Below are 20,667 nucleotides of genomic sequence, written 5' to 3'. Positions count from 1 at the left end.
TGTTTCAGAGGCCCAGAACAGCCCTTAATTTTTAAATTCCTTCTTGTAAAATGAGGGTTAGCCTTTTTATTTAGCAGCGTAGTTGATGTAATTTTTTAAAATACTGAATTTGCTTACAGTTTTGAACTTGCAGTGAAAAGGGTAGCCTTAGGAATAAAAGATCCTGCCTACTGGCTCTCCAAAATCATTTTTCCAGTAAGCAGAAGAGATAAAAAATACCGACCTCATTGGAGACTTCTACTTTAGACACCGTTTTTGTTATAAATTGCATTTACAGTACCTGCGGGCACCAGGAATTAGCAATCAGTCATCTAACAGTAGAACAGAAATCTGCCAAATAACCTGAATCTCTAGGCAGACCTAGAACGCTTTTGTGAATAAAAACCATAGCGAGGGAACCAACTCTATCCAGAACTTCTCCTTCACTTTCAATCTTCATATCTGTAAACTCCTTAAAATTATTTCCCACCTCTGCCTCCTCGCAGACATGACGGCGGTGATGACAAGGGGGCAAATATAAGCCGGCCCCCGGGAATGCCCAGGTTTATGACTTCAGCGAGGCAGAGAGAGGCAGATTTCCCCGGCAGCCTACGTCACAACCCAACCCAGAATACTTTCCAAGAAGCCCCCTTTGCTGCGCCACCCAACAGCCTTCCCGTTAGGTCAGAATAAGCTGCCACTCAAAAAAAAAAAAAAAAAAAAAGAGAGAGAGAGAGAATATTGCTCATCCAAGGCAAATGCCCAGGCAGGAATATTTTTAATTGCCGGGTTTCCTTTCTCGGCTCCCCCTCCCCGCCCGCCCCACGCACAGACAAAAGAAGCTTAGCTTGCGTGACCCAGAGCACAAGAAGTAAGAATAATGACACATGAAGAGAGTTCAATAGGCAAAACCTACTTGCAGCCAACAGTCCCCATCTTCTCAAATAGGAAAATCTGTCGCTTCTGCCACCACCGAGCATAACGGCTCTCCCGCTGCCAGACCTGCGCCGAGCCCCGCAGCTCCAGCGCCGGCCGGGGGATGCCGGGCTACCCTCGCGCTCCAGATTGAGTTTTAAGCCTTATGGCTGCGAGACGCCTGCGACCCCAGAAAGAGGAACAAAATACACCCTCCCTTCCTTCCTTCGGTCATGCGGAACCCGCTCTCCCTTTGTTGAGCATCCTCTCTCCCCGCCGCCGGTACCATCGCAGCCGGCGCTCCACAGCCAGCCAGGCACATCCGTGCCGCTCGGCGGCTCGGGGGCTGCGGGCCGACGCTAGAAACATTAAAAGGTGTGTAAAAAAAGGGAAGAAGCCCCAGCTGATATCCCGGGGAAACCCCCCCAAATCACCGGCCGGCGCCACGCTTGGCTTTGTGCCAGGCGGGCTGCCCCGTGCGCTATCGATCAGCCCCCGCCGGCGGCGGGGGGCCGCTGCCCGGGGCGGCGGGGCCCGGCACAATGGCCGGAGCGGCGGCGGCGGCGGCGGCGGCGGCGGGACAATGGCCCACCCAAACCCGCCGCGGCGGCCCGGGGCGGACGGGGGGACGGGGAGGCCGGGGAGGACGAGGAGGAGAACGACACCGACCCGGCAGGGTGTGTTCTGCGCGCGATCGCTTTAAATAAAAGGACCCACAAAGACCTCGGCGGTGTATAATGTGACAGGCAAACGCAACATGGTGATGATGACTTGGGGGAAGAGGGAGGAAGGAGCCAACTGTGGCTGCGGCTCCCCCTGTGCCTCTCGCTCCCGGAGCGGGCTGCAGCGGCCGACATAGAACAAGGAAGACAATTCTCTACTAACCGTGGTTTTGACTGGCACGTACAGCACTTGCTTCCCTCCTCCAGCACCACCACTGACCTCGTCCGAGTTGCCGAGCTGGAAGCCTTTAGATTTGACCCAGAATTTGAATTTGGCATTATCCGTGGAGCTCGACTCGGAGCCGTTCAGGAGCTGGACGATCCGGTCGTATTTTTTACGGGTCACCGTCTTGGTTTTTCCTGAGTCCCCGTAAGTCCTGAGACACCAGTCCTGAAACTGGCGGTACATGTCCCGGTCGCTGCTCTCCATAATCTCCTAGTACACACACGCACACATGCACACGCCGGGGCGCACACACACACACACACACACAGAGGCAGAGACACGCACACACACGGGCACACGCACACGCCGCCCCGCAGCGGGCCGGGGTGCGGGGCCGGGCCGCCCCGCCGCACTTTGCACCTGTTCACCCAGCGCTCATGAAAAATGCATCCACCTCCGAGCCGGAGCGAGGGAGGTCCCGGCGCAGGCAGATCCCAGCGGATTTTTTTGTTGTTGTTGTGGTGGTGGTGAGGGGGGGGTGGGGGGGCCGGGAGGGGGATGGGTGAGGGGGGGGCAGCAATCAATTCAATAGTGTGGCAATGTTCTCCTTCATGATTTTTTTTTCACAGGAGGCAAAACGGGTCTGGTGGAGGCTCCTCTTATCCTTCCACTGTACGTGATCAGTCTCTTTAATAATTGTGCAAGGCAGGACTATCCCACTGGCTCCAGCAGCGTCTTACCCGGAGAGGGTTCGGGTGGATAAATAATTAAAATCCTATCCCTCGGCTTAGCGAAGAGAAAAGAAAATATTGACTCGGATCCTTCTTCTTTTCCATACATCAGCTGCACCCGGATTCACCCTGGATAGCGCAGGTGAAGGAAAAAGAAAAAAAAAAAAAAAGAAGAAGAAAAAAGCCCACCCTCCTCCGCCCCGGCAGCGCTCGGCTGCCTTCTCGAAAGGCTTTCTGTCTCTGTCCTGGCGGGCTGTGCCTCTCCCCAGAGCAGCCTCGCCGCGCAGGATGGAGGAAGCACTGAAGGGCAAACTGGTCTCTTTGCTCCCCCTTTATTCCAGGGCTGGGCGGCTTTGCTTCAGATGTCCCCGCTCCGGGCATGAAGGTACTGGAAAGAAAGAAAGTTCTTACCTGCTATTTTCTAAGCCTAATACATCCGATCCGCGTTTTAAGTACATATTTTTTAATTAAAAAAAAAAAAAAATTAACGGTCTGTGGGCATTTCACTTCCTCATATTCAGTCCCACTGAATTTTCAGATGCCCTTTTAGGAATTTTCCTCTATTTATTTACTTAGCAATCCCAGCAGATGGAAGGGAAAAAAAAAAAAAAAAACCACGCCACAGATACACACGAGACAGGCTCGGATATTGGACCAGAGGAGAGAGAGATCAGTCCCAGGAGGATGTTGGTAAAGGAAAGGAGGCGGCCCTCGGTAGCTCTGCCAGTGTAATGATGGTGCTCACACATGTAGGACTCCTCGGGTGCGGGGTATCCTTTGGCCTCTGGGCTAAACTGGCTACAAGGCATTCAAGTAAGTTTGCGCGCCCCCCTTTTTTGAAGGGGGGAGAAGAAGGAAAAAAGCAATCTTGATTTTTTTCCCTCTCCCTCTGCCACAGTTTCAGCTCACGCCGGAGATTTCCGCGCTCTCCCCGGCCTCCCCCGCCGCGCCAAGCAGGACACCCCCTCCGCGGGGGGAAGGCGCCGCGGCGGCGCTTCCTCTCGTCGCCTCTCCGCGGCCGCGCCCGCTCGCGCCTCCGCCATCCAGCGCCCGGCTCCGCGCCCCCGCCCGCAGCCGGCACCTCCGCGGCTGGGGCACGCGTCCGACCCGGGCCCGGCCGCGGGCTGCGCGCCGGGGGCCACGCACCGCCGTGCCGCTCCGCTCCGCTCCGCTGCGCCGCTCCCCGCGCTGCGCCGCGCTGCGCTCCGCGGCGGGCTGGCGGCGGCGGCGGCGGCGCACCGGGCCGGGCCCAGCGCCGCTCCGCGCCCCCCCCCGCGCCCTGATTGGCCGCCGGGACAAAAGTTTCTGTGGCGACGGCGGCGCGGCGCGGTGACGGGCAGCGCTGTCCCATGTCGGGATGGCGCGCGCGGAGCCCCCGCCTCCGCGGGCGCGGCGGGGCGCGGACCCGGCCGCGGGCCGCCGGGGGGGCGAGGCGGGGCGGGGGGGGGAGGCGAGGGCAGCGTTTCCATGGCGATGTCTCCGGGCGCAGCCCCCCCTCCCCGCGCGCAGACGGAGCGAGCCGACCAGCTGACACATCATTAGCTTAGGACCTAATTATTGCTTATTGGGGCAAGAAAGGCGCGCAGGGCCGAGGCGGGGGGCTCGCCGCCTCCGCGCCCCGGCGCACGCGCCCCCCGCCGCCGGCGGAGCGGGGGAGGAGCGGCGGCACCGCGCACTTTGCGCCGCACCTGCCGGCGGGGCTGCGGCGGGCCCGGCGGGGCTCCGGGCGGGGCTCCCGGCGGGGACACGTGGCCGCCGCCGGGCCGGGCTTTCCCGTGGAAACGGAGAGCGAAGCCTCTCCGCGGCGGCCGCCTCCCCCGCGGCCCGGTCCCCGCCCGGCGGCGCGGAGGGGCCGCACTCCCCCGGGGCACCCCCCTCCGGCGCTCCCCGCATCTCCGGGCGCCTCCGGGACCCTGCGCGCACCCCGGCTCCGCACCGGCTCCGGCGGGCGCAGCCGCGCGTCGGGGCCCCGCGGGCGGGCGGGGGCTCGGCCGGCCGAAGCGGCGGCACCGCGCCCCGAGCTGCGCCGGGCACCGCGCCGTGCTTCCTCGCGGCGGGCGGCCGCCTCACGGTTCAGCCTTTGTCGTGAGGCTGTTGGGTGGAAGGGGAGGCCGAAATCGAAGGAAACCCGGGCACGTGCCCGTTTCTCTTCAGCTGCGCTGAAGCGAAGGGGGTTGCGGGGTTCCCAGGCTTTGACTCGGTGTCCTCTGCAGGAGTCTTGCCTGTGCCCGGCTTTCCAGTCACCCGGGGCCTGGAAGGGCCCGGGGCAACGGCAGCCGTGGATTTTTCCTGCCCAGGCTTGGGCAGTGGCGAGCACCCGGTGCTTTCCCCACCTCGCGGCCCGCAGGAGAAGGCTGCCGTGGGCTGCAGTGCCAGCAAAACCGTTCACGCCGAGCATGGATTTCTAGTGCAGAAGGGGAAGGTGCTAAGAGAGCCCGGAGAAGCCCTTCCTCGCGCGCCCCAGCCAGACCACACGGGTCCATCGGGCCGGCCCTGCATGTGGGCACCTCAACCCAGCCTCCATCTCCCCGACCCATATGCGCTGCCACGCTGCTCCTCTGCTCTTTCCCTCACCCCGGTCCTGTGTTTACTCTCTGCTTTTCTGCTTTCTGTCTAGAAACACTGCTGCAGACACAAGCGAAGCTGGGAGAAGACCACTGGTTCAAAGCAGCGGTGCTGAAGAATGTTTGTGTTGCCAGAACCTTTCCTGGCATCTCTAAAATCTGAGAGGACAAGCTGGCACAATGGGTGGAGAAAAGTAGGGCTTAGAGATAACCCAAGGAGGCCTGAGACTTTTTGTTGGCCACAGGGCCCGTAAATTATCTTGGCAGCCCCGTTCTAGTGTTTGAGGAGCGCGGGACTCCCGTCCATCACAGGATCTGGAAGAGAGGCGGTAACAAAGGAACTGCTGTGCGGAAGGGAACCTCGCTGAACCCTCACCCAGCAGGCTTTATGAGATGTAACACTACTCTAATGTGCCATTATATCTACATTTAGAAAAAGGGTCATAACATAGGTTGGGCTGCACAGCTAAACAATTCTGTCAGGTAATTGTTCTCAAACCAACCTCCTGCTGAGGGTCTCAGTAACTTCCATATCACGCTGATACCGTGCTATGCCTGAATCCAAAGTAAGCTCACAAAGCAAGGGGGGGAAAGGAAGACGTGATGTAGCCAGGAGTGGTGATCCAGACAGTTATACCATGGATGAGTGAAATGCTTGAAATAAGCCGGAGTGTTTTAGTGTATCAGAATATAATTCCATATCCAGGAGCTTTGCATCATGTAAAGAGCCATATGCCTTCTCAGCAGAGACAAATTCCTAAATTCAATCGAGTTTGGATCATGCCTTAAAAAAAAACAGAAATATTTGTTATTTTTTCAAACTCCTTAATGGCAGGAGAGAGAACAAACAAAATGAGATGAAAACCAACTGTGGTGTGGAGTGAGGATGGAGAGTAGAAACTAGCATATTTAACTCAGGTGGATTTGTTTCTTTCTTTTACAGTTAGGATTTTTGATTCGCGTTGGTGAAAGGTATGGATGTTTTATTACTGCTTCCATTAATCACTTGGCCAGAAGTCCTAGGAGCAGCCTGGAACCCCACCATGCCAGGCAATGGGTCAGTACAGGACACAAAAATGATGCTTGCCATAAGGAATTGGTGATCTAAGTAAGGTCAACTGCATGGTACATGACTTCACTTTTATATAAATATACATTGTAGAATATATTTGCATAACCTATACTCATTACATATATCCATATACATACATGTCTATAGTATTTTCAGCAGAATTTATATGGTGAGTCTAGAATGCAGATTTTTAATCTCCAATTTTTAAATCATCTGAGACTCTGAAATTAGTACTATAAGATAGTATTTAAATAAGGAAAATTACATGAGGTTAGGCTCACCATTCTGTTTTTTTAATATCAGAATTAACAGGGTTTAATTAACACAGACCGGGATCTCCTTGCAATGGAAAGGGCTTGCACAGACCCTCCTTCTGTCAAGACTTCTGGTGACACCCCATTACTCAGCTGAACTTGAAGAAACTCACCGAGCACCCTTGGGGAGAGGGGCTGTGTCGGGCCTTCAGTGCCACGGGCTGAGGCTCTTCTGCGTTCTGCAGAACTTGCTTGCCTTTGTCAGAAAATGAAAGCTTCTGTCCTCTCGTTTGGAGCCTTCCTACGGCAAATCTGTGCCTTGCTGGATTGTTTGCTCTGCAGCCAGCCCGAAACAATACAACACCAACAGATGTGTGAACTTGTCCATTCAGTGTAATGAAGTGTTAGTTGCAAAACAGAGTTTTGGCGATTTAAATTGCCTCATGTGCATCGGGCTGTGAAAGAGGTTTAAAATAAATCATGAATAAGTTATAAATATTGTATTTTTGGAATTATCAGCTCTAACAAGTCCACTGGCAATAGAAAGTGAAGACTTACGCAGAATGGGGCCTGATGTCTCTCATTAAAGTTACGAATGTTTCCAGATGAAATTACAATGTTGTGGTGACGTAGCACTGAGTCCATAGAAAAAGCCGAGAAGATGCTTTCAAGTTTTTAAAACCTCCTGAAAAAAAGAGAAGGCTTTTGGCTGAAATCTATCATCCGACTTCTGCCAAAGAGGAGTGTTTAGAAAACGTGCACCATATTTCAGCACAGTGCTTGATATGGAGTTACTGGATGGTTAAGGGTAGCCTTTGAAGGTAACAATTTTCTGTCTCTTGTTTTTTTGTTCACCGACATAGTTAGAAAAATGATTTTGACACTTCTAACTTGCCATGTCCAGGAGTTATGATGGAAAGTCCGCTTTCTATGCAGACTGAAAATTATCCTTGCTGAACTGAGAGAAGATGCACTGAGGAATAAAGAAACCGCAACTCCAAATGATTTAATTTAAACTGCCTACCTGCTAGCACTTTTCCTCTCTTCTGAGGAGAATTTCAGTGGAAGTCTATTGTCGCGTCCTTTACAGCCCACTGATGGCAGCAATAACGAGCACTGCCAGCCCTGACGCTTGTGGAGGTAGAAGTCAGTGTTCACGGACTGCATGGGCTTGTCTGTGCTGTCTTCCTTTGGTCTCAGGTGTGTGACAAAATCCCCCAAGCGTTTGGATAATCAGTCACCTCCTTACATTTGGGGAGGTAGGCCTCTGCTGTGACACGGCTTCCGCGAGGAGAAAATAGTCACCATTCCACCTACTAATATTACTGGCAAAGGACTGCTCTAGAAAGTTGTTCTTAGTAATAACTCCAAGGTGTTTGCTGCTTAGAAGGTCAGAAACTAGAGAGGTGGATACTTGGTGGTATTAATGTATGAAAGCTGCAAGCAAATCAACGCCTCCTGGTTTTTTATTTATCTACTGAGTGAGCCATCGTGAAGCAAAGCCTAAACTATTCATTATTGTTGAATAGAAATGTTTCCTACAAATTCTCTGTTGTTTCCAATTCCAATATTATTCTCTATTTTGTTCAGTAGGTTTTGGTCAGTTACTGCTGAGGTTGGAAAATTAAGAGGGGGTAGACAAGGCAATGACTTGGAGATGTATTGTAAGAACATACTAGGTTGCTAAATCTTTGGGGGAAGGAGGCTGTATGTTCCTGGGTTTATAAAGAAATGGGAGAATGGTGCCATAATTCTGGTTAGGATCTTTTCACGTAAGAGTGATGTTGATGATGCTGATGAGAATAATATTGGGATATATTCCATCTTTGCATTTTAATGATCTTGTTTGGAGACTTTTGGAATCTCTTATGGAAAATACTCAAACTCACTTTCCCTTACTGCAGTTAGAAAAATTCAGACTCTGCTTCATTCTACAAAGCTGCTTTAAGTAGCAGTTCTGCAAAACATAACTTCACATATTTCTTTTACTCTGTGCTTTATTACTGAGAATATTTGCATGAAAACAGCGTCTTTGTTTAAAAGTTCCTGCTTCTTATTCATCACAGCTCGTTGGGTTGGAAGCAATTATGGTACCCTCTGCAGAAGGCTCTGATCCCTTCAGACCAGGAAAATATAAGCAGGAATAGACAAACTTTTAAGAATCTAAGCTTTCGTTTTCATGCAAATGTCCTCATTTCCTTAGTAATAAAGAAAGGAAAAGGGAGTAAGTATGTGACATACAGTGGGAAAAAAAGAATGTTTCAAATGTGTTAAGGTTTGTATATGGGCATCGAATGTTTTTTAATGTTATAATGATGCCTTACATTCAACTTTGCTTGCTTTTATCCTAAAGGAGAAGGTGTGCACAAAGGATTTTTTTTTTTTTTTTTGGTGTAGGATTTTTTATTCTTTCTACAGGTAATGTATCTTTCTCAGCTAGAGCAACACTAATATAAACCAGCTACTGGAATATCACTCAGTGTGTTCTCTAAACCAAGCCAGGACTAATAAGACAGTGCTGAAAATGCTAGCAGCCTGTCTGTTAGCATTCTCAACTTTATTGCCATGGAGGAAGATGTGATAATTGGAAATTTTGGCAGAAAGGTCCAGATATGACTCTACAGCCTTCATGTCAGGCATGACTAGACAAAGCCAACCGTGGAGCCGACTGGTTAACCAGCTGGCACTGTCCTCCTTACAACAGGAGGAAACTGTGGAGGAAGAAGAAAGAAGAAGAGAATTACTCGATCTGAAATATTTGGCAAAATACAACATTAATCCCTCCCTGGTATAAAATATCATCCAAATTTTACTTTTGCATCTGATGTAAAAGTAAAATCCGAATTTTACTTTTGCATCAGCAGCATGGGGTCCTCCCGCCACTTCACAACATTAGGGGTTGCTAGCTAAAGACCAAAACAGAAGAAAGGAGTGGCACCTCTTGTTGCAAATACTACTTCCTTCCCTATTTTATGGGTTTCAGCTCCTTAATCTAATTGATCTTGCTTCACAGGTGATATTTGCTCAAAATACTTCCCAAATACATGCCACTGTAGTTTTAATATAAGATAGCCATGCTCTTTAAATGAAAACACTGTGCACATTTTGCGGTTATAGGTGTAGGGTCCCAGAATGGCCATTAAAAAAGTGCCGTTTCAGAAACTGTCATTACTGGTAGCTTTTGACTTGGTAACATTTATGCGCCATTTCAATGTCCTGAATAAAGTTACCATCAAAACACCGAGTCAGTGCCGTTAGCATCAACTTTAAGCAGCAGAACAGTATAAATAGTATCTACCTTCAAGTGACTTTTCCCCACTCACCAAATGCAGCTTATCTATTGTACACTCCTTACACTGGTCTCTCTGTTCCTGTTAAAATACTGAACAAATTTTACTCAGTATAACCTCATTCTGAACAATAACAACAGAAGAAAGATCATTAATTAAAAAAAGTAAACACAAACAACCGAATTGATTAAATAAAGAATTCTCAGAACAATCAGGGATTTATAAATAGAAGTGGGGTGCAGATCTCCATTAATTTACGGCAACTAAAAGCGGTTCAGACCCAAGAAGCAGCTTTGGTTTGGAGGGTTCTCCTGATTGTTTGGGTTTGCTTGTTTGTTGGTCTGCTGCTTTCTGTGTGCTCTGCCTGACTGGGCTATCCCTTACCCCTGAGGAGGGAGGAGAGGACCCCTGACCAAGGATGGTCCCTGCCATCTGTAGGGCAGCGGGACACTGCCAAAAATCAGTTGGGTAGAGAATTTTGAGGCATTATATGGAGAAAATGCCCAGGACAGGGAGCTGGAGATAGTTGTCATTGTGTCCTGCACGTCTCCCAGCTTAGGAATACAGGCCTGGAGAGGACCTCCTCACAGATCCCACCTACTGCAAGTACCCTGTAACATTTAGTCAAGGATGGTCTGCAAAACACCTCTTCCATATTTCCCCCACACTCCAGGGCTCTCCCAGCCCTTTATGTCTTCTGGAAACCTGCAGAAAGAGACAAAAATCCACAGTAGTTTGCAACAGCAGGGAAATAGTTGTGGCTCTCTGATTTCTAACCAGCTGTGCCCTACCGCAAGCAGTGCAGCAAGGAGGCACTAAGTGTGAAAGATGACAGCACTCAGGAATTAAACGAGGTATGAGCCCAGGACTGCCCCTCTGTGCTCTGGAGATTTGCCAGAATCACGTCTTTTATCTATACCAAGACCCTGCAGGTTATTTGCTGTTAGAAGTAGGTTTATTTAGACCTCAGTGTGCCTGTGTGTTTCCTTAATCCTGTATTTGTGTTACTCAGAACAAAATCCACAATCAGAGTCTTACAACAGTGTAGGTGGAGCCAGACACCACCATGACCACTCTGCTCAGGCACCCCTTTGATACAGCTCCTCACTCTGAGCTGGAGTATGGAAAGAGAGGTAGCGATGGAGCACGAGGCAGCAAAAATGCCTGTTTTGTTTCAGGGAGGACTTCTTTTAAGCAGTGGCATTTCTCCACCTGCTGTCTCCAGTCATTTAATGACCACTCTCTAGTGTATAAAGCAATGCAAAAGTGGCTTTAACAAAAATTATCCTGGTGCCTTATCTTTTGGCTGCTTACAAGTCTCCAAGGTAACTCTGAGGCTTGTCCATTGCTGCTAAAGCCTGAGGGACTCACCAGAACTAGCATGTTCTCTTATATAATTCTGATTTCTCTCTTCCCAAAAGGAGAGGACCATCTGAAAAAAACCAGCCCACTGGATAATGGTTCAAGGCTCTGAAACAGAAAAAAATGCTTAGTGAAGAACCTCGATAGTGACAGCAGTATGCCTGAAATGGGAAGGACTGCATGAATATTTGTATTTATGACCACTAGCCTATAGAGAACAATGCTGCCTTAGCAAAGTCCTCACTCTAACACATACTGAACTTTGCAGTGTTAAGCTCTATATATTTTCATACACTTCCAACTGAACTTTGCGTAATGGTTCTTATGAAAGAAAGTAAAACTGGAGCTCCTTGTACTTTCCACAGCCATTTTCTGAATCAGAGGTGTACTTTGCTTTCCGAAATTGATATCCCCATTCAAACAAATATGTGATAAAAAATGTGTTCATGTGTGAAAAAGCCATATGCAGCACTGAAATTCTGGCCAACTTGTTATACAGATACTACATGCTAGAGAAATGATGACTCAGTAGGGGAATTTTACTCATCACATAATGCACGCAACTTCTTAAGCAACACCTTGTCTTCACTACTCTTGGTCCTGCCAGGGACCAGGGAGGTAGAGGTGTGCATGGCCATAGGCAGGGTAGCTTAGGAAGCTATTCTACTGTTTCTGCTGTGCTTTTGTTTGGTTGGTTTTTTTAAAGATATATACTCTCTCTGTAAGATCAAGTACTGCCATGGTGCTTCCCAGTCTCTGATGGGAAGGAAAAGGCCATTTCAGCCTTTGCCTCCAAACTTGCAAGACTCCCTGCTCTGTAACCACCCACTCTGTTGTTGTGCCTAGCATAGGCAGAAAGCTACCTGTTGGCATATTAGTGGCTTTCTATTTCGTGCATTCATTTTGCTAATTAATCAGAGGAAACAGAAAAAGAACATACGCTAGACCAAAACTTATCCATCATACATTAGCTCATGCTGGCTGGCCCAGTTGTTCACCATCCTTTTTTCTATCATTTTTAATTACACATCTGGATTCATGAAAGAGGTGATCCCTTAAGCTATCACTTGCTACAGGCATCTGAGAATGAATTCAAATACAATAAATCCATCTGTAGATGCAGTATCCCTAGAAAACAGACAGCAGGTTTGCAAACATACTGCAGGAAATAATCGTGGTGTGTTGAAGGCAAACTGTATCACTTCTGTTCTCAAAACCTTCCCCAAGCACACATAAAACACAAGAAGTTCTCTCATCGGCCCATTTTAAAGGGTGAGCTTGAAATATATTCTAAAGAATAACTAAAGGTAAAAGACCTTTCTAGATATTGCTGTCTGTAACTCTCTCTGGTATTGCTGGGTGTTCTGGCCATGGTGGGTACCATGCCCGAACAGAAAAAGAGACAAATCCAGAAAGACTATGTGGAGTGTTATAGAAAAATCCCAGTATCGTAAATTCTGTCTGGGAAACAAAGCAATGGTCACAGATCTTGGAGTACACATGAAAAATAGCCTGTTAAGAGGATTGCTGCATTTTGTTCTCCATGTCTGAGACACAGTTTAGTGTGTCTAGAGAAGCAGTTGGCATGCCCCCCTTCTTCAAATAAATCCATTTCTCTGTCGCACACAACTCGTGCCAGATCAGCCCTGTTTCAGACTGAGCATAACTATGCTTAGGATCTCCAGACTCATGTCAGGACTCGGTATATACATTTATAGTATTGGGGTCTCGTCCATACATAAAAAGGCTTCCAAAAAATAAAAATAAATGAAGGGTGTTGGTGAATAATCTGCTAAATGGAAATTTTCACTCCAGGGATGTGAGTCAAAGGGTCAATGCCTTGTATCTGCTGCAGGATTTCTCACAGTAAAGCTGTGTTGCCTCTGTATCGGCAGAGGTGCAGTGGCGACTGAAGCAGTGTTTGCTTCTGGGGTGACTGGTGGCCAACAGAGAGGGGTTCAGAGAAGGGCTACAAGAAGGGAAGGGATGTCTTTCAATGAGAGGCTTAAGTAGATCAATCTATTTACCTTAACAAAGACAAGGTTAAGGGGAGAGTTGGTTATAATTTATAAATTTCCTGTCTCCCGGTGGAAATAGAATAGAAGAGTAGACACTTGGTAATACATGGCATTTCAGTCAAGTGGAAAAAAGTCTGACAAGAACCAGTGAAATTTGAAACTAGACACATTTTAACATGGAAGGTAATTAATTATTAGAAAAATTTACCAAGGATTGTAATGGATTCTCCATCACTAGACATTTTGAAGTTGAAAATGATTGATTTTCTCAGAGAAAAAACATTTTTCCCTTTATTTACATTTGCTTGGGAAATCTGCAGTGAAGTTCTATAACATAAACGACATGCTTGCTGTTCAGGTGGGACATTCTGTCTAGCATATGGATTCAAAAATTTTAAGGCTGCAGAACCCCTAATCATCATCCAGCACAGAGCATCGCATTTCACCCCACTATTCCTCCACTACTTGAGGAGCTGACATCTAACTGACAGCAGCCATTTCCAAAAGGCACATGGGTTATAGTTCACCATGGGGGTGCAGGGGGAAGCGGGATGCCCCACTCCTTGTCCATCTCAGTGGAATGCGAGGTCCTGATTTTTCCAGGCTCTTTTGTAAATTACACCCTAGACCCAATTTAAAGAACGAGGTCCTGCAGCTGCTGAAGCCCGCGGACACCTTGACTTGGATTTCAGTGAATTCCACTGGATGAGCCAAAATGACACTGCATTTGCCACACCGAAAATATCAAAAAATATCAATAAATAGTTCTCCATGGATTTTGTTATGCAGAACTAAATATAAAGTAAGACACCATTGGACCTCTTTCTAACCAGGACCTCTCTGATCACCTTTCACTGAGGTGTATGAAATAAGAAGGAAAAATCTACTTTAAAACAGGCAGAGAATTTTTTGTTTCAAAACTTGGCCAAGGTCTTCCCAGCCACTGCATCGAACCATACCATCTAAATCCAGCAGAGTGTCTGTCTCTGAGCAGTGCTCAATGCAAATGTTACTTGACCTAGAAAATTACCACTCACAAGGAAAAGGAGAACCCTTTCAATATTTTGATGGTAAGTCATGGAGACCAACTATACAGGGAACTGTAAATAAACATTACTTCAAAGTGTAGCTCTGGGCAGTTCTGTATGGTTCATCTGAAGCCGTTACAACATGCATAGCTATATAAAAGAGTCAAGATAGGGGAGGGAGTATCTTTTATTACAGCTGGAAAAAATGAATATAACAGTTGTTCTAATCAAAGAGGTTAGTTACTTTTTCCTGCAAACTCTGTGTCTTTGAACTGACATGGCTACAGTGCTACTGCTCTTCCTGCATAAATAGTATTGTTAATAGAACTGATTTTATATTCAGCACAAAGTACTTGAGCTGAGAAATAAAACAAAAGCAATGATCATATACAGTAAAACATGCACTTTAAAGCAAAGGTGAGAAAACCAATTGTTGGATTTTTCTCACCAGTTTTTATTTTTTTTTAAAACAATATAAGATGACAAATTTCCTTACAAAAATAATGCCCTCTCCCTCCACATTAGGTCTGGAAGTCCAAACGTGTAGAAATAGCAGTAAAAAAATAGTCAAAAGAATCCGCAGGTTGAACTATTGATGTCAGTTACTTACTTCACAGAATATATCCTTTTATGAATTTTATCTGTGATCAAGTTGAATCTATTTGCTGTAATCGTGCACCATGTCTTTCTGAAGAAAGATCAACTCATAACTGCATTTCTTAACTTTATATCAAGATATGATGAAGATGATTTTAAAAAGTCTTTAATTTTAATCAACCAAAAAGTAAAAGAAGAAAAGTTAGACACTGGGTATTGCTTTTTTTTTTTAAGTTAGGTGGCAGAAAACAAAAATATTCCCCTCTCACACCTTCCTTTCTGAAGACCAAAACAATCACTCATTTACTAAATGACTGTAATGTAGAGCTACACTTGGACTAGCATGTTAAGCACCTGAATGAGACTCAGCTTGCACAGGGTACAAATAATTCAGATATGAGTGATCTGACTACCGCTGATGTGCATTAACAGCAGAGATTAGTCAGTCAGCTCTATGCAAGTGTTCGGGTGGCAAAATGAGCAATAAGTGGCAATGCATTGTAAAGCATTAGAGATTTTTGGAGGATGAGGGAGAAGGAGGGAAAATTGCTGCTATCTGCAGTGCAATTTAACAGGTAACAGCAACTTTGGAAGAATAAAAAAGCATTCAGAACCTCATCTGTTTGCAATATTGGGTCAATTAGGTGATTAGAGAGTGATCCCAGATCAGGGTGCTATTGGGGCAGTTCCTGCTTTTGACGTGACATCCTGCACAATTTTGCTCAGGACATCCACAATGACCTGAATTTTTATTTCTCCAGCAGATTTTTTTTGATAGCGATCACTAAATAATTAGTCTGAGATGTTACTAATAGCAAGGAACAACCGTCCCTTTGAGAAGGTGCTCAATGCAGTGAGTGTGGTCTGGACATTCGAGATAAACTCACTCAGCGCTCCTCAGTTAGTCGATAAAACACAGTGACAGGGGACAATACTGACAGATCCCTGCTAGGCTCGTCTCTGCTAACACTTAACTGCTTCACACTTAACTTTGAAAAACATTTTTTTTATATGGGAATTTTGCAATCCACCCCCCCCCCCCCCCCCGCCCCAGAAGCTTGCTCCAGTTTCTAATGTGAATCACTGTTGCTATACAAACCTATACTTTAGGTTTATCAATACCGTGTGAGAGGTATACTGGCCATAAGGGATTTGCCCACGCTGAGACCTCCACCCCCACTATCATACCTGCTTTGGGAACTGGATTGCTGCTAGAAAATATGGGTAAAAATCACTTAGTGTTCAGTGAAATTTCTCAGAGGAATGCTGTGCCTGGCTGCTTTACACAGGCTCTGAAAATGCGTTTTGAAATTACACAGCAATAAAATGTTAAAATCACCACCACATTTAGCTTGCACCTTGGGCCTATACACAGGGCCAAATCTAAGGGCATTTCTACGGGGTGCATGGCATCAGGATGGCCGAAGCTGCCAGCTCCTAGCAGCAGCTTCTGAGAGCCCACAGTGGGATAATTGACTCTGATTCCTCATCATGAGATTTTTGACAGGGGATCTATGACGGAATAATATGGGACATCTTTTCCAGATTTCTCAATAAATGACATATTGCCAAAATATTGGCATGTGCTTTTCAAAGATCTTGCTGTAAAGGAAGGAGGTTTTAATGAGTGGGCAACATAAAGTCAGGCCACTTTCTTCTGGCGTTTTGTATAATTGCTGCCAGCCTCAGCCAGAGATGGGAGTAATGAGCCTGGCGCGGGAGAGCCGCATGGCATCTTCCTCTTCTCTAGCTTCCCAGCTGGAGGAGGCGGAAAGGCATGCATGTGCCTTTCTCTGAGGGGACTGGGAGGCAGATTGCTCACCGCCACCCATGACCTGCTGGAAAACGCACTGCAGAGCACGCAGGCACCAGCCGCTCCCTCTCCCAAAGTTGGTGACGCTGTCATTCCCCATCCCAAGGCTGGTGAAGTGTTAAGGCAGCATTTTCCAACCTGGAGATCAGGCCCTCTGGAGACCAAGCAAATCTGCAAAGACACAGGATAGAGGAGCAGAAGAGCAGAGGGGCGAGAAGAAATCTCTCCTGTAGTTCCCCGCTTTGCGGGGGCAGAGGTGGGGCTGGGGGCAAAGCAGCAGGTGGGGAGCATCCGGCCATTGTATGCTTCGCCCTTCCCATCCCCTTGTCCTACCTTGGGTGTCATGCTCCAACTTTTTTGTACTTTTCAGTACACTTCCAAATATTTGTTTCATGAATAACAACAGACATACAGTTATATTTTTCTGCAGGGGCAATTACTTTGGAAGCCCAAACTGAGAACTGAAAACTTCAAAAGCTTTAATTTGCCCGTTTCTATAGATAACCATTTTCAAAGAAACTACTTCCTTTATAGAGACAGTTTCTTTGTGACAATAATACTCTCATGTAGTAGGGCAAGTAGTTTTACAACTCAGGCACAAGTTGAAGCATTTCTTGTACTGCTCAAACCAAAATACAGTCATAGTTTTTAAGAAGGAAGAAGCCAATTTCTCATGTAATCCATTGTTCTGTATAACACAGGTCACATAATTTCATCTGGTTTCTTAGTAACTTGTAATTCTCAAAGTATGTGCTTAGGAAGACAGGCATTTTCCACACTTTTAAAAAAAAATAATTCATCAGGTCACATGTGAGATGGGGCTAATGTAACTAATCAGCTGTCTCCCAGCTGATGAGGTAAGGCTAACAAGCATCTTACTTAAGGGAGGGAGCCTGCTAGAGCTAAAGAGACTGGGGCATGTTAAGGATAAGGCTCTGTTATACAAAACTTTGTGATCTGCCTGCTATCTAGGTGATGGTAGAGAGCTGGAAGGAGTCAGGTGGTAAGATTTAGCTTACCTATTTTACCTGGTTTTGAGTTATGCTTGTGATTGATTTAGTCCCTTTAGGAAGAGCCTCAGAAAGTGTTGCCTGTATTCAGTTCAGCTAGCTAGTCTGCCAGCCTGCTCAAGGGAAACAGGGGACTGAGGAGATGCTTGCTGAGTGGAAAATGTTCAGCTGATGCAAGGGTTATTTTACTACAGCAATCCTTACTGACCTATGTGGGAGATTTGATTGTGGTATGTGTCTGTTGTCTTTTAACAGCAATTGATGTGATTTCGTAGAGTATTTTATCTATATTTTTGTCCTTGAACTATGTTGCAACTGTAAACTCTAACAAAAAATGTGGAGAGTTTACCACTATGCAATGCAGAGCTCTTTATAGGATGGGCAGTGCCTAAAACTAGGGAGTGTGTTAACCTCTTCTGTAGGAGTTCTTCTAATTCACTAGTGAAAGCATCTGTACCATCAGGGGCTTCAAATCTTGCTAGAGCTTCCCTTAAAGCCTTGCTGTACCAGGTGCTGTACACAAATTGGTTTGGTAGCTCTCCTCCAACCAAGTTCTTACCATCTGTCATTGCAGTGCTCAAACGGGTCTCTTAATCTGGCAGTATGAATGCTCAAATCTATAGCGAGGCTTATGCAGACACACTCTCCCTGTTCATAGTTCAGGCAAAAATATAAAAAAGGGATCTGGGTATCCAGGGTGAAAATCAGACAGAACTTAAAAGGCACAAAGCCACCCTGGCATCTTTTGTTTGCCATCAAAACCCTTCTGTGGTGTGTATAGGTTTAGTACTGTGGTTCTCTTATAGTTAAAGGCTCGACAACGCCTGGAGGCCGTCTCCCTTCCCTGTGAATGGGTGCCTGCGCTACACTAGATGGCACTGCTTAATACTCACGTTTTCCTCTTGTCCCTGCTACCTCTGCTCCCTGGATCTGGAGCGTCCTATAGCTGCAACTTCATCAGATTTTAACCAACAGTCTGTGGTTGCTGGCAACGCGGTCACCTGCAGGGAGGTATTCAGAGCAGTCATCTAACAAGGCAGTGGTAATGGTCATCAGAAACGTGTGCTAAGTTCATCTCTTTACCCTAATAAATGGGTAAAGCAGAGCTTTTTGGAGATTACACGCTTAAATTAAGACTGAGTTCTGATGTTATCTTTGACTCTTGCTAGCATCCCCCCTTTCCTTTCTCTCATGACTGGAATAAAAGGCATTGACAGAATTGCTGCAGACATCAGTCATTTCACAAAGGAAGAAATCTGAGTGATAATACAGCTATTAGATACTGATCAATAAATATGGGGGGAAGACAAGCTATTGAGTAACAAATCTCTTTGCTCTCATCAATAGCCTATAGATTTGGCAGTAAACAACTGGGTTTCTGCTTTCAGAATAGTGTTCAGCTAATTCTGAAGCTTAATTCTTGCAAGGAAGGTCTGATCAAAATTTAGGAATGCTGTTGAACAATCTTATGTTATGCCTTTCACTCACTAACAAACTCCTGAGTACGTCTAAAATATGAAAGCATGGAGTCCCACCAGTATTTATGCACTTTTCATGACTAGTGTATAGCTTTTGCATAACTTCAAAATGTGTTGTAAAAGCAGTTATTAGTTGAAGTACTGATCTCCTCCACGAGTGAGGATAGCTAAGTGCTCTTAACCTAAGTTAGATGTTTTGAAACCAGCTGGGCCTAGAACACTTAGAAACTGACTAAAGTCGTGTTGGAACACCACAAATATTTCTGAAGATGGGTAAAGTTCCTAAAGGGCAAATGGGATAGCACTCTCAGCAGAAAAAAAAAAAATGGGAAAAGCAGACGATTGTGGTAGCTGTAGATTTCCTATCCTGATGCCAGTTCCTAGAAAGAGTACACATGAAAAGACTGGTAAGTAATGGGAGGAATGGCAAAGAAATAAGTAACAGCCTATGCCGGTTCCTCATGGAGGTGTCAGGCCACCTTGCTTCCTCCGACACTGAAACAGGCCTTTTAGCTGGGGTGAAGCATCAGAGACATCTTGGCTGCTTTAATGCTGATCCGTTTGGTCTCTGACTTAGGCAATGGAGGTGGGAGTTAAGACGATTCAAAGTGGGAGGGACTGCAAGTGCACGCAAGGGTTATTTAGAATTTAAAAGATCTGGAAAAAGGGATTAAAAATACTAGGTGAGATTCAATAGAGATAAATAAGATGCAATATGTTTGTTAGTTGATTATTCCTCCCTAATAGAGGATGAAAAATAGATCGTTAGGTAGCACTTTTTCAGAAAAGGGTCTTGGGAGTATATTAAACATAAATGACAACTGTGCTGTTGCCAACACTCCCCCTGAATCTCATAAGAGTAGGAGATACAGACAGAAATATAGATTGCAAGACACATGGAAAGATCCTTTTTCCACCCATCATTGATCAAGCCTCAGCTGGAGCACTGTGACTGGTTTTGGATATTATACTTTAAGAGCAATGTGGCACACTTGGAGAACATCCAGAGGAGAATAACATGTTCTCCTTAGGAAAGAACATAACTTAAAAAAAAAAAAAAAAAAATATTTGTAGGTTATCTAGATCAAGAAAGAAAAATCTTGGAGTGGGAGAAAAGGAATGATCAAAACTTTCAAGTATATAGAGACTGTTTCAGAGAAGAAGGGGCTAACTCTTCAAATATGGTGGATAAGAGTGATGGCTTTAAATTGGTACAAGGAAGATTGGGGGTTGATGTGAGTAGAAGCTCGCAGGTATAGTTAATCCTGCCTTGAAACAGTGAGAGGGACTAGGTAGTCCCTTTCTGTCCTGTTTTTCTATTATCATATTTAATAGTAATTAATACTGACAATTTCATTTAAAAGATACAGCTGTGCAACTCCAGATCCTGGATTTTGTAAGCTGACAAGGCTGACGCTCTATTTCGAAGACCCCAACCTTGAATTTTATTGGTGTCCAAACAGTGTTGTCTTTTGTTTTCTCCCTAAAGCTGTGCTGAATTGCCCATCTGAAATAAAAATCACGGGTGTGGCTACACTTTCAAGACTTCCCCACTGATATGTTATGCATACTTCTTTTTTTACACTCGTAACTCAGACTATGAAATAAGTTGAAAGGAAGAAAACTTCTGGAAATAATTAATAAGTGAATAATAATACTTTAAATACA

At 46.1% G+C, this 20,667-nt stretch overlaps 1 protein-coding gene across 6 annotated transcripts in view; it reads right to left on the bottom strand.

The window, feature by feature from the left end:
• The window catches only part of NOL4 (nucleolar protein 4), a 197,510-nt gene extending 195,464 nt beyond the window's left edge, over positions 1 to 2,046 (bottom strand). For all 6 annotated transcript variants that reach the window (XM_059815317.1, XM_059815319.1, XM_059815315.1 and 3 more), the window contains exon 1: positions 1,780 to 2,046. In XM_059815317.1, coding sequence (XP_059671300.1) covers positions 1,780 to 2,046 — 267 coding nt within the window. The remainder of the gene's footprint in view (positions 1 to 1,779) is intronic.
• Positions 2,047 to 20,667: the final 18,621 nt, after the last annotated feature.

Source organism: Gavia stellata, chromosome 3, assembly GCF_030936135.1.
Source record: "Gavia stellata isolate bGavSte3 chromosome 3, bGavSte3.hap2, whole genome shotgun sequence".
NCBI classification, from domain to species: Eukaryota; Metazoa; Chordata; class Aves; order Gaviiformes; family Gaviidae; genus Gavia; species Gavia stellata.
The sequence above is the reverse complement of the archived record's forward strand: the minus strand, read 5'-3'. Positions and strand labels throughout refer to the sequence as shown.